The 14,214-nt window shown below is 50.2% G+C and overlaps 2 protein-coding genes across 2 annotated transcripts in view; both read left to right on the top strand.

Annotated features, from left to right (window-relative positions):
• Nucleotides 1-3,846, top strand: part of LOC140387080 (histone-lysine N-methyltransferase PRDM9-like) — a 188,664-nt gene extending 184,818 nt beyond the window's left edge. The window contains exon 10 of the mRNA XM_072470090.1: nucleotides 3,782-3,846. Within this exon, the coding sequence (XP_072326191.1) occupies nucleotides 3,782-3,846 (65 nt within the window). The remainder of the gene's footprint in view (nucleotides 1-3,781) is intronic.
• Nucleotides 3,847-4,818: 972 nt separating this feature from the next.
• Nucleotides 4,819-14,214, top strand: part of LOC140387079 (histone-lysine N-methyltransferase PRDM7-like) — a 145,751-nt gene continuing 136,355 nt past the window's right edge. The window contains exon 1 of the mRNA XM_072470089.1: nucleotides 4,819-5,378. Coding sequence (XP_072326190.1) covers nucleotides 5,307-5,378 — 72 coding nt within the window. The 5' untranslated portion in view covers nucleotides 4,819-5,306. The remainder of the gene's footprint in view (nucleotides 5,379-14,214) is intronic.

The following is a 14,214-nucleotide window of genomic DNA, read 5'->3' as shown; positions in this document are numbered from 1 at the left end:
GATGATCCATCTCAGCCTCCTCCAGAAGTCTCCAGCATCACATCTGTCAGTCTTCAGCCAATACAATTCACTCCACATGATATTAAGAAACAGCTGAAGGCACTGAATGCCGCAAAGGCTGTGGGTCTGGATAATATTCCGGTGATAGTTCTGAAGACTTGTGCTCCAGAACTTCCCTCACCCCTAGCCAAGCTGTTCCAGTACATCTACAACACTGGCATCTACCTGGCAATGTGGAAAATTGCCCAGGTGTGTCCTGTACACAAGAAACAGGACAAATCGAACCCAGGCAATTACCGTCCTATCAGTCTACTCTCCATCATCAGCAAAGTGATGGAAGGAGTCATCAACAGTACTATCAAGCAGCACTTACTCGGCAATAACATGCTCACGGACGCTCGGTCTGGGTTCTGCAAGGGTCACTCAGCCCCGACCTCATTACACCCTTGGTTCATACATGGACAAAGTGGTGAATGTCAGAGGTGAGGTGAGAGTGACTGCCCTTGACATCAAGGCGGCATTTGACTGAGTTTGGCATCAAGGAGCACTGGTTAAACTGGAGTCAATGGGAATCAGGGGGAAAATTCTAAGCTGGTTGGAGTCATACCTGGCACAAAGGAAGATGGTTGTGGTCATCAAAGGTCAATCATCTCAGCTCCAGGACATCACTGCAGGAGTTCCTGAGGGTAGTGTCCTCAGCCCGACCATCTTCAGCTGCTTTATTAATAACCTGCCTTCCATCATAAGGTCAGAAGTGGGGATGTTTGCGGGGGACTGCACAATGTTCAGCACCATTCGCGACTCCTGAGATAATGAAGCAGTCTGTATCCAAATGCAGCAAGTCCTGGACAATATCCAGGCTTGGGCTGACAAGTGGCAAGTTACATTTGCGCCACACAAGTGTCAGGCAATGCCCATCTCCTACAAGAGAGGATTTAACCATCACCCCTTAACATTCAATGGCCAATTAATATCCTGGGGCTACCATTAATCAAAAACTGAACTGGACTAGCCACATTAATACTGTGGCTAGTAGGGCAGGCCAAAGGCTAGGAATCCTACAGCGAGTAACTCACCTCCTGACCCCCCAAAGCCTGTCCACCATCTACAAGGCACAATTCAGGAGTGTAATGGAATACTCTCCACTTGCATGGATGAGTGCAGCTCCAACAACACTCAAGAAGCTCAAATCTTGGACAAAGTAGCGCACTTGATTGCTCCTCCTTCCACATACATTCAAACCCTCCACCATCGACGAACAGTGGTAGCCTTGTGTATCCTCTACAAGATGCACTGCAGTAACTCACCAAGGCACCTTTCAAACCTACAACCACTACCATCTAGAAGGACAAGAGCAGCAGTTACCTGGAAACTCCACCACCTGGAGGTTCCCCTCCAACTCACTCATCACCCTGACTTGGAAATATATTGCCGTTCCTTTGCTGTCGCTGGGACAAAATTCTGGAACTCACTCCCGAACAGCACAGTGGGTGTACCTACACCTGAAGGAATGCAGTGGTTCAGGAAGGCAACTCACCACCACCTGCTGAAGGGCATCTAGGGATGGGCAGTGACTGCTGGCCTATCCAGCGATGCCCACATCCCATAAATGAATTTAAAAAAAGGAGAAACAGGTTCCCATGTCCAAATGTGCCCTCTGAACAGGTCCATTTCCTTCACTAAAACTGATTAATAATAATCTTTGTTACTGTCACAAGTAGGCACACTGCAATAAAGTTACTGTGAAAATCCCCCAGTTGCCACACTCCGGCGCCTGTTCGGGTACACTGAGGGAAAATTCAGAATGTCCAATTCACCTAACAAGCATGTCTTTTGGAACTTGTGGGAGGAAACCGGAGCACCCGGAGGAAACCCACGCAGACACGGGGAGAACATGCAGACTCCGCACAGACAGTGACCCAAGCCGGGAATCGAACTTGGGTCCTTGGCGTCTGAAGCAACAGTTCTAACTACTGTGCTGCTGTGCCACCCATTGTTCAGCCTCCTGCCTCCAATGTACACAGTTAGTAAACTATAGTGACGTTGATCTCACTGTGAGATGCATTTTGAGGTTGAGCTTGCGCAGCGATTCTCCCCCCCCCCCCCCCCCCCCCCCCACCATTCCATGCCACTGAGTTAATGGAGTCACATCTGAATGAAATAGTTTTTGGCAAAGAGCCAGGGACTTCATTTAGAATATTGCATATTGCAAAATTCAGATATTTGTGGACCGTAAAGTCAATTTGGTGAAACTTTAGTCATCCACACAGGAAGACTAAATACCCCCAAATCCTGACTGCTAAATCACATTGATTCACTGTAAACACCTCCACCATCTGATGGTTAGTATTTTCAGGGTGATAACAGATAAATACACAGTTCAGTAATCATGCTGGTCTGACATCAGCAGAACCATTGGCTTACGGCAATTGAATGAACGTCAGTAAAAGGTTTGTCTGAATTAAACAAGGCACTGTTATTCTCCATAATGGGAATCATTTGCTTGCAATTATTGAAAGCCGCATCCTATTTTGTTGTATGATTTCAAATTTATTCGAAGTTTGTTGATTGTTTGCGGGAGAGGATCTCAAAGAAATCACTCAACGCCCAGGGCTACTGGTCCTCGCATCAAACAGTTTATTTCGCCGGCGGGGAGATGGCATCTGTTAAAGTCCCAGACTGTCTCTCCATCCATTCTTGTACAATTTTCAAAACAGCTACATAGCCCATTTCGGCTGGACCTCATGCAATAATATTGGCTATACATTACATACATTAGTTATATTCCAATTAAATTTGACATTACGGAAAGTGGGTTGGCACCTTCTCAGCCCCTGACTTCATGAAGAAGTCACTCCTAACTGTTAAAGTTATGTCTTCTGCCTGCACCTGGACCTTGGGCAGGCGAAGATACATAATAATAATCTTTTATTGTCACAAGTAGGCTTACATGAACACTGCAACGAAGTTACCGTGAAAATCACCTAGTCGTCACATTCTGGCGCCTGTTCCGGTACACGGAGGAAGAATTCAAAATTCTCAGCTGAGACGGAAATTGAGCCTGCACTGCTGGCCTTGTTCTGCATCACAACCCAGCTGTCTAGCCCACTGAGCTAAACTAGCTCTTTGTCCTGTGGAGCTGTTATCACTCGCTGGTGAAGTACTTCCTCGAAACTCCCATGTCTGTTTACTTCATTCTTGTCCCCGACAAACTCTGCTGTCTGTAATTAAATTCTGTTATTTATACCAGTTTGCAACTTAACCCACCTAATGGTTGTTCAGGAATGTGGGTAGTTCAGCTAAAAGCCATTTTGTGTCTTTAGTATTGCTAGCTCGGCCAACAGTCATTTTGTGTCCTTTCTGATATTAGTAATTCTAAGATTATAAAATGACATGCATTTTGTATACACTATCTATTTCTACAAATTGCCTCTTATACAGGCATCTAAGCCAATGTGTACCTTTTGTCTAAAATCCTTCTTTCTAAATCTGACTTCAACAGGGATCAAGTGTGTTTTTCCTTCAAGAAGCACAGCAGCACCAGTTTGTGGGTAAACACAGGTGAGGACTTTTCCCCTGTCAAATTCTCTATTGCTCCGTAAATGCCCTCCCCACCCAGACATTGTCTCATCTCATCAAATCCACCCGCCCAATAAATTCTTCATGTCCTGAGGAGGTGGATTGATTACTTTGCACATGTGCAGCTCATCATTAGCACAACGTTCTCTTTCTACAGAGTAAATATTTATCTGATTTTCAAAACTGTATTTTCTACTTTCAGTCTCTTTGTTGGAGTCTTCATTTGCTGACCCCAAAATCTTCCCAGTGAAAGCAACTGTGGAATAAATCAGAAAAAGTTTTATTCCTTGAAAGGTTCGTTCTTGGTTCAGGAGTAGATGGGAATATTTAGATGACATTGCAAGACACAGTGCATTAATCTGACTAGAATTATTATTGTAGAGGTCACAATATGAGCAGAAAATATCTCTTCCTCATTGCCAAAAAACGTCAATTATTCAAAATAGAAATGTAATTTATGCGCCCAATTTATCCTTTTACAATTCAAAATACAATCAAATGAGATGAGTTTTAATCCTCACAACAGAAAATTATTGCAAATTAATGTTCCTATTTGGAGAAGAGGAAGATCAATTCTGAAATTAATTTTCTTCTAATTTATCAATTTACATTTTTCAATACATTTAAAAAATGTTATTTTAAATTATTTGTTAACGTGCTATTTTATTTTCTGACTATCAATTATTATTTCCTGCTCTTGGTATTTCTTTATCACATTTAAACTGTTCCTGTGAATGATTTAAGGTTGAATCTGGCTTTAATTATTCTAACTTTTTGCTTTGAGTTCTAATCCCGCGGAATTTGAGCTAAAAGTTGGACATTATTTCCAATGACCTCTCCCTTGCGCACAACCAGCCCAGCGCCCCCAGCCGGCCCAGCGCGCCTCCTGCAACCTGGATGTCGACTTTATTTGAAGTTCGGACCTCTCTCTCGTCGGCCTGGAAGGGAGACACGTGAATCGCGCTCCACCAATCGGAGCGCCTCTATCTGACGGTTGAGCGGTGCCTCGAGCGCCGGCAGGTGGAGAGTGCGCGCGCAGCACGTGCCCAGAGGCGGAGCGCGAGGGCTTCACAAAAAGGCGCCAAAAAGAGGGAAGCGCGAGGCTGGATCCGTACTTCAGGGAGGGACCGGGGATATAAATAGAGGCGGCGCCGCCGGACGATCGTCAGAAAGGGGGAGGCTGGAGGAGGGAGAGGGAGGAGTGAGGAGAGAGGGAGTGAGAGTGAGAGTAGTGAGGCTGGGCGGAGATATTGAACAGAGTGTGGCTGAGGGAGAAGATCATTTTAAATTCAGAGAAGATACTGAGGAATTGGAACTCAAACACATGACTGAGGAGAGCTTCAGTGAGAATTTAAAGTGATTTAATTCAAAGAAATATTTTTTATATTTCATCATTCACTTCAGTAAATAAAAGGAATTTAAATTTCCTGAGGGAGAACAGGAGCTGCCACGTTTACGTTCACTGAGAAAGAGACTGAGGTGGTGTTAGTCTGAGGGAAAGTCAGAAGAAAAGACAGCTTCAGATATTAGTACCAGAAACATTATAAACTGCTGCCGGTAGGAGAGTATTTAACTGAGATTGTACTTCAATTCACACTGTGAGGGAACAAGAAAAGGGAGAAACAATAGACCCGGCACACAGCCACTGAAAAGACTGAGGGATAGACCAGGACACAGAAATTTGAGGGAAAAGTCGAGTGAATAAGGTGCCCGACCTGAGGAAGGAGATGGGTAAAGCTAAGAGTGACGGGACAGATAGTGGAGAGGGAAGGACCGTGTCTGAACAGAGGAAATCCGAGGTAAGATCATGGCAGATTTGAAATGGAAACCAGATAGAAAATGCTGGGTCCGGGTATTTATTGCAGCTTCAGATGGGGAAGGTTCAGCTGGTCAGTCACATTATTACTGTCAGTACGGAGTGGGTGAGCTCCCCAAATTGTCAGTGGGATGACAAATAATGTCAGAGAGACCATTTGCTCCATCTAGCTGATCCTCTCTGGAATTATTCAAAATCCTTATCGAAATGTCATAAATTATTTGATTTCATTTTCTTGCCATTATCTGATCCAGGCGACTCCTTCAGTTCCTGATCATTCTTTCTGCGTCCTTAATTCTGAATTTCTCTTTTCCCATGTTTATCCCAGTCTTGTTATTAGAATTTAATTAACTGCATTGCCATGAATCTGTCTTCTATTTTTCCCAGGGTAGAGGGGTCAATTACTAGGGGTCATAGGTTTAAGGTGTGAGGGGCAAGGTTTAGAGGAGATATACAAGGCAAGTTTTTTACACAGGGTAGTGGGTGCCTGGAATTCACTGCTGGAGGAGGTGTTGGAAGCAGGGACAATAGTGACGCTTAAGGGGCATCTTGACAAATACATGAATAGGATGGGAATAGAGGGATATGGACCTGGAAGTGCAGAAGATTTTAGTTTAGATGGGCAGAATGGTCGGCGCAGGCTTGGAGGGCGGAAGGACCTGTTCCTGTGCTGTACTTTTCTTTGTTCTATTCCATTTGTTAGTTTTTCTCTGATCGGAAGAGGAGTGAACTTGCCTGGATATGAGATGTGATGTGATCGAGGTGGTGCCTCTTAGGCTTGTCCAGCTTTGTTTCTAGTGCATCATAGCACAAAGATCACAGGTGGGATACTCAGTTTCAGAAGCTAAGTGTTGATTTCGGGATTGAATTGGCAGACTACAACGACAAGTAAATTGCGTCGGTCCCAGAGCAATTCATGATCCATTCATGGGCTAGCACCAATGCCACATGGAACAAGATCGATTCCATTGAACAATGGTGTCCGATTCGCCGGCATCGGGACTGTCACTTGAGAGGCTGACAAGCTGCATCCGCTTATCAGCACTCGCCTCCCCACACACACTCATCTCAGCCAATAAGATTGCAGCACAAAGAGCGGCATCCGGTTTGCAGGCGTCGAGCTGGAGATTCTGCTGGATGTCGTGAAGGAAAGGCAGGCCACCCTGTTCCCTGGGGTAGGAAGGAGGCTACCACCTATTCCGCACACCAGGCCTGGGTGCAGGTGGTAGAGGCCGTGAGCGCCATGGGGTCAGTCCCTGAGACGAAGGACAGCATCGGGCAACAAAGTTGGGCCCTGCTGGGTTGCAGTGTCCTGTGGCATGAACCCCCCCACACCACCCTATGTTTCATGTCTTGTGTTTTGCCGGGTTTCATGGCGACTAGGCAGTCATTTCTGGTGTCCCCCAACCCCAAGCAGATTCCAGCATCGAGGAGGCAAATGGCAGTGACGCAGACCCCAAATGCCAGCCCGAGACATCACGGTGCACCCATCTGTGGAACTACACTGAATTCCTGCCACAGCTGTCATTAACACCGTCCAAAATCCCAGAGACACCCAACTCAGTTGGACAAATTAGTGAAAAGGTTTTCTGGGGCACTATTTGGCACACACCGTACACGTGCTGCAGTCCACCAAGTGGAGGTAGGAACTCCTGAGGGGGTGGATGGTCAGAGGCGGCCCGACCCGAGGGTCTAGCTGCCGTCCAGATGGGTCTCAGGCTTCTGGAAAGGGCTATCCTATCAATAATAGAGATGCAGGCACAAAGCCAGGGACTACAGCCACCATCCAGTGGCTGCAGGTGCAGTTGAAGTAGTCCAATCCGCAGGAAGAGGAAGCCGTGCCGACAATGCGTGCCACTCCGGCCAAAACTAAACGGGCAGCATCCGCGATGGAGGCCTTGGGGGTGAAGGTATCATCCAGGGGTGAGGATGTCCATGGCCTGGGGCACTCTGTGCGGGCAGTGGCCGAGGCATAGGACAGGGTTGCCCTGTCACAGGCAGCTATGTACCATGGCCACCTACACACTGCCGCGGTGCTCCAGGGATTGGCCCAGTCAAAATGTGTTGTGGCTGAGGGTGGATTCGGCATTGCCCGGGCATGAAATGACCTGTGCCAGCCCTGGAGGGAGGTAGCATAGACACTGAGTGACATGGAACAGTCCCAGAAGGAGATGGCACAGTCCTGTGCTCCATGGCTGCGAGCATAGAGGAGGTACTTAGCCCCTTGGACACCCCCTGTCCGAGGCACATCTGATGGGCAGAACAGAGTGGCACCACACCAATTGGGACACCCGAGCGACTGCCGGGCCAATCCCGGCCAAAGGGGACCATGTCACATGGTGGGATTCGTAGCAGGCCGCCTCTACTCCTCATGGGGAACCACCGAGACATAGCGTTAGAGCCTGTCAGGCCAGAAAGTTAATCATTAGTTAAGTTGGCACGGATCATAGAATCATAGAATTTACAGTGCAGAAGGAGGCCATTCGGCCCATCGAGTCTGCACCGGCTCTTGGAAAGAGCACCCTACCCAAGGTACACACCTCCACCCTATCCCCATAACCCAGTAACCCCACCCAACACTAAGGGCAATTTTGGACACTAAGGGCAATTTATCATGGCCAATCCACCTAACCTGCACATCTTTGGACTGTGGGAGGAAACCGGAGCACCCGGAGGAAACCCACGCACACACGGAGAGGATGTGCAGACTCCGCACAGACAGTGACCCAAGCTGAAATCGAACCTGGGACCCTGGAGCTGTGAAGCAATTGTGCTATCCACAATGCTACCGTGCTGCCCATAGATGCAGCACATAGGATTGTGTTAGGGGTTAGGGCACAGACTTGTCCATAAATGTTCACCCTTACACAAACTTATCAATTTGCCTCGTCACTCTGTCAGAAGGATGTGAAGGATGGGCTGATTTGAGATGGGGGTTGGGGGGGGGAGATGTGTGGTCGCTCACTGTCGCGGTACCCAGCCCAACCCCAACCCCTCAACTGCCCCCCACCACCACCCCAAGGGTTTGATGGGACCGTGTGATGGAATGGTCAGCTCGCAAGTAGGCCTGCTACTGTGGACAAGAATCAGATGTTGTCAAATGATGCAGATCACCAGAGTTTCTCACGGGGCGGGTCATCATCATCCTCCACCCCATGGACCAGACCCGCTGTTAGTGCCAACCCAGGGCCCATATCTGTGAGGCAGGTAGCAATCAATGGGGAGGTTGCACGGCGGACAGGGAGGTAGACATGAGAGTGAGTGCTGGTTAGGGGTGTGGGTGAAACAGATTTGTATGCCTCCGGCCACGTCCCCATGTCAGCCAACCTGGAGGCGATTAGCGCGTCGGGCGCATACATTGTACGTCCTCCTGTGCCTGCCCGGGCCACACTCCCTGCCCACCCTGGCCCCCCTCTGTATCCTCCTCATCGAACGAGGCCTGGCGTACACCGTCTTCCTTCTCCAGCATGTCTCCCCTCTGCTGTGCGATGTTGTGGGGGATGTAGAGGTCACCATGATGTGGGAGACTGTTGTGTTATTCTGGAGGACCCCTCCAGAGCGGCCTGGGCACCCGACGCACTGCTCGATTATGATGGCTTCATGGGCATCGTTGTAGCGGGTCTATGCTTTGGGCTGGTGTCTCCAGATAGGCGTCATGAACCATGACCGTAGCAGGTAGCCCCTGTCACCTAGCAGCCAATCCCTCACCCGCGTGTGTGCCTCAAAGTTGTCAGGAACCGTTGAGTGTGTCAGAATGAAGGTGTCATGCACACTGCCTGGGTATTGGATGCAGATCATGGTCACACACCAGCTGTTCGTTCAACGAGTGGTGGCCTGCCAGCGGGTGGCAGCTGGCTGTGGGTGGGGGGGGACTTGGTGGGGTGGATGAAGGGGTCGGTATGTGGGGTGGGAGGGTCGGTGCATTCATATGGCCAGTGTCACCCTGCGCAGCCCCGTTGCGCACCAAGATGGCTGCCTTACAGGCCGCGGCAATGGTGAGCTGTGCCTAGACACCGCCCCAGTCCCTTGCGGAGCACCCCAACGGCACAGCCCATCTGCTGGTCATCCTCCGCTACTTCCCCCAGCCTTGGCAGAGGGCCCCCCCTCACAGCCAGTCATGCCAGCGGCAGGTCCGGACGCCCATGGTCGAGTTCCCCCCCTCTCCCTTGCTTCATTGTACGCCCTGATCAGCTGTGGCCACAGGTCCGCCCCAGACTTTTTATAGAACTTGACCGTCAAGCTCGGGGTCTTCCCTGCCTGCATCGCCATCATACTCTCGATCACCTCCCTCAACCCAATTGGGGCCCCCAGCCCCACCTCTACTTTGAGAAACTCCAGCCAATCCAGAAAGAGCTGCATCGCCTCCTCCCCCGGGACTCCGACTCATATAACCTTTTATAAAACGCCTTAAACACCCCATTCTGCTCCTCTGAGTCCATCGCTACCGTATCATCCCTCAGTCTACCAATCTACCTCACTGCCTCTTGCTTTCTCAACTGATAGGCCAACATCATGCTCGCCTCCTCCTTGTACTCATAAACTGGCTCTCCGTAACTGCCCACCGCCTTCCCCATGGAAACTAGCTTAAACTCCTCTGCCTCTCCTTCAACAGTCCTGCCTCCAGTGCCTCCGAGCATCTCCTGCCCACCCTCAAGATCTCGTCCACCAGTCTTGCCCTCTCTATTCGTTCCGTTTTCTCCTCATGCGCCAAATTGGTATAAACTCCCCCCTAACCACTGCCTTGAGTGCCTCCCACAGGATGGTAGCCGTGACCTCCCCCGTATCATTTCACTCCACGTAACCCCGAATGGCAGTTCGCACATCTCAGCCGCCAACAACCCCACATCCAGCCTTCATTGCGGGCGCTGCCTGCCCCTTCCCAGGCCATGCGCCGATCCACCCAATGCAGCGAGTGGTCAGAAGCCACAATTGGCGAATACTCGCAAGTCGACCCCTGCCCCGCAATAGCGTCGTATCTAGCCCAAAAAATAAATCCGATAGTACACCCGGGTATGAAAACTCCTTTGCTCTGGGCCTCCCATACCTCCACGGGTCCCCACCCTACCTCCATGAGCTCCATAAACCCCCTCAGCTCCTTTGCCAGTGCTGACACCCACAACGACTTGGGACTCGACTGTTCGAAGCTCAGATTCATAACCTATTTAAAATCCCCCTTCCCGCCATAATCAGCTAATGCGAGTCCAAGTCAGGAATCTTCCCAAAAACAGCTTCCTAAAATCCATGCTATTGCAATTTGGGGCACAGACGTTTACCAGAACCACCAGCAATCCCTCCAACGACCCCCCAACCCCCACCTTGCTGGCCCAGGATTGGCCACAATACTTCCCACCTCGAACGCTACCCGCTTGTTAACCAACACTGCTCCCCCTAGTCTTTATATCCATCCCCAAATGGAACACCTGCCCCACTGGCACCATCGATAACACACGAGGCGAGACGTAGAGAACTCAATCGAGGCTTTATTGAGCAGACTTGTTCCCCAGCAACTCAGTTACAGAATGCGGCTGCTGGGAGAAACCGGGTTCTTATACCCCGCCTTTCTGGGTGGAGCCCAGTAGGCGGCAGATCCAATCAGGACCCAGTATCTGTCCACCAATAGCCCCTCGACATCATGGTGTACCGTATTACCCCTAATACATACCACCACACCCACCCATCCCTTTCTCGGCCTAGTCTGGTCCCCTATCTTCAGGTGCGTCTCCTGCAAAAAAGCCAGGTCCGCCTTCAAAGTCCTCAAGTGCGTGAACACACGCGACCATTTAATCGGCCCATTGAACCCCCTCATGTTCCACGTGACCAGCCTGGTAGGGGTGCTCCAAGCCACCTTCCCCTGCCGATTAGCCATGCCCTTTCTTGCGCCACTGGTCCACGTCACGCGATCCACCAGGCCCACCCTTGGATGTCCACCATCATCGACCTCTTTGAAACTGCGATACACCAACCACACCCATGTCAGCACCCCTCCCCCACCCGCAAACAAAAAAACAACTCGCTCCCCCGTGCCTTCCTCCTGGCAACCCCTTCACTCCCCTCCCATTAACTAGTCTGCCCAGCTAGCATGGTAGCCCTCGCCCAAGGCCTTCCATCATCTTACCTCCCTCCAATTCTCCTCCCCACCCAACCAGCCCAACCATCCATATCTAAAGAGAAACAAAAGGCACATTCACCATCGTTGCTCCCCCATCAAAACCTGCCCCAAAACACTCACCACCAAACACTTTAACAAGCAACCAAATACTCCTACAAAGTTCATTGTCCTCACACTGCCCCCAGTTCATTGCCCCTCATAAATTTCATCGCCTCCTCTGGCATGTCGAAATACCAATCTTGCTTCTGGAAAGTCACCCAGAGGCGGATTGGGTACAGTACCACGAACTTCACCCCCTTTTTAAAGAGGGCAACCGACATCAGGTCAAACCCAGTCCTCTTTGTTTTGTTATGCTCTTGACGTAGCATAAGCTGCTTCCTTGTTCTATACTCTGACAAAGGAAGGTTCAGACTTGGAGATAGCTTTAATACATTTATTAAACTATTAACAATTCTCCTACTTGGTTTCGACTCTCCTGTTAATCCTACTATAGCTACTCAGACTAACTAACCAGTCTGCTACAATCCACGTGGTGGGTGTGATGTGTTTCAATCAACCCTGTCTGTACTCACTAAGTGTCTCCACTGGAAAGAGAAAGATCATGTGTGCTGTGTCCTTAAAAATGGGTAGCCGCCTTGTGGTAGTGTCACCTGTGTGTGTGTCTTGACTGCCCATTGGTCGTGTCCTATCTTACTGACCTATTGGTTGAATGTCTGTGTGTCATGATGTCTCTGGTGCTCCCTCTAGTGTTTATCTAGTCTTAATGTATTTGCATTAACCCCTTGTGTATTTACAGTGATGCATATAACCACTCCTCTTCATCAGATCTGCACCTAAGTCCTGGTACACCCGCAACTCGTTTCCTTCCCATATTCATTTCCTGGTCTACCTCTTGCATCAAAGGGTCTTCTTGTCCAGAAAACGGTGCAACCGCACCACCATCATTCTTGACGGCTCGCCTGTCTGCAGCCACCTCCTCAGCGCTCTATGCGCCTGCTCCACCTCCAGAGGCCAATCAAAGCCCCCCCCCTCCGTCAACTTCTCCAACACCTTTGCCCCATCCACTGCGGCCACCGCACGTTCAATGCCTTCAGGCATCCTGAAAATTCTTAGGTTTTTCCTTCCAGAGCGATTCTCCAAATCTTCCACCTTCTCCCTCAAGTTTCTCTGGCACTCCCGCATCACTCCTATCTCAGCCACCAATGAGGCCATCTGTACCTTGTGCTCCCCCACTGCCTCCTCCACATCCTGATCGCCAGATCCTGGTACTACAGTCTCTGCTCCACCCGCTGAATCGCAGACCTCAGCGATTCCACCACCTTGGCTAGGTCTTCCAGGGCCTCTTTCCTCTACTGCCAAAACTTATCATTTCAGAACTCCACCAACTGCTCCATCAACCACTGAGTAGGCAGCGCAGCCCTCCTGGCCCTCCGCCATATTTCCTTGTGGTGCACCACAAAATCTCTCCTGCTCCAACAGCACTTTCTTTCTCGTGGCGCTCTTCACCTGCGTATCTCCTTCCCCAGGCACTCCTGTACCCTCTGCCCTCTAATACCTTGCCCTTCGGGCAGCGAAAAGACAAAATAAATCTTGCTGGAGAGGGAGCCACCAAATGTGCGACCACTCACTCCATGGCCGCCACCGGACGTCTCTGTTCTCGATTTTTGAAACCACAAGTGAAACTCGCCGTCGGTAATTCCTCCTGGCGGTGGCATAGCATCACGGAGGTCGCGAAGAATACTGGATCGAACCCATCAATGATATGCCAACGGCATTTACTGTATGTGCGAGGTGGAATGCATTGATGCCGCTGTCGAGAAGTGGCATTCTGTTGGGCGCCTGGCACTGGCCACGATTTTCGGCTCACGAGCGATTCTCCACCCAATAACATTTCCCGATTTTGGTATCGTTGGACCGAGAATTCCGCCCCACATGGGCAATAAACTCACCATTCTGACATTGCAGGCGCAATTTTCCGGCCTTGCGGGAGAGAAATGACGGGAGAGGCCAAAAACGAGAACCGTGCCACGCGCCAAACAGTTTGTGATACAACCAGCCCCCTCCCGTAGGCGAAATTGGGATCTTGCTGTAGCGTGCTGAGAAACCAATTATCACCACTTAAGCCCTACTTCCATACAATTATCGGGAGTCACCCTTATCCAACACCCTCCTGTGATTCATCGGCCTCCCCAGCAAGTGGTTATGCTGGTGCCGATTAGTAGTCCTTTTTAAAAACGTGACCCTGGCAGAAGAGCTCCTGTGGGGAGCCGAGACGGTGTGTATCCATCTTTGCTCAGAGGCAATGAGTCTGGGGACACTGGGCCTGCCGCTCCAGTGCTCGGCGGGGGGGCTGGGGGTCATCGGGTGAGGGGAGAAACCCTGACTTAGGGTGGTGGACTTCCCGCAGGGATGGACCGCCATGGGAGGGTGTGACTTGGGGGGTGGGGGAGGAGGACGACACCCAGTCATCGCATCTCTTAACCATGCCTCAGGATCTTGCCAGGGCTCAAGCGGGATCTGTGCAGAATCTCACAGGCCACAGCCCACAGGTGTATCCGACATGTCACAGATGCCCTGCTTGCTCGGTGGGAAAACTACATCAACTTCGACATGAACCAAGCCCAACAGGATGCCCGGGCAGCAGGATTTGCTGCCATTGCCAGGACACCCCAAGTCGAGGGGGTAGTGGATGGTGCGCATATTTCTCTGC

The sequence above is a fragment of the Scyliorhinus torazame genome, chromosome 12 (assembly GCF_047496885.1).
Source record: "Scyliorhinus torazame isolate Kashiwa2021f chromosome 12, sScyTor2.1, whole genome shotgun sequence".
Classification (NCBI taxonomy): Eukaryota; Metazoa; Chordata; class Chondrichthyes; order Carcharhiniformes; family Scyliorhinidae; genus Scyliorhinus; species Scyliorhinus torazame.
This window is presented reverse-complemented; position numbering and strand designations above follow the sequence as displayed.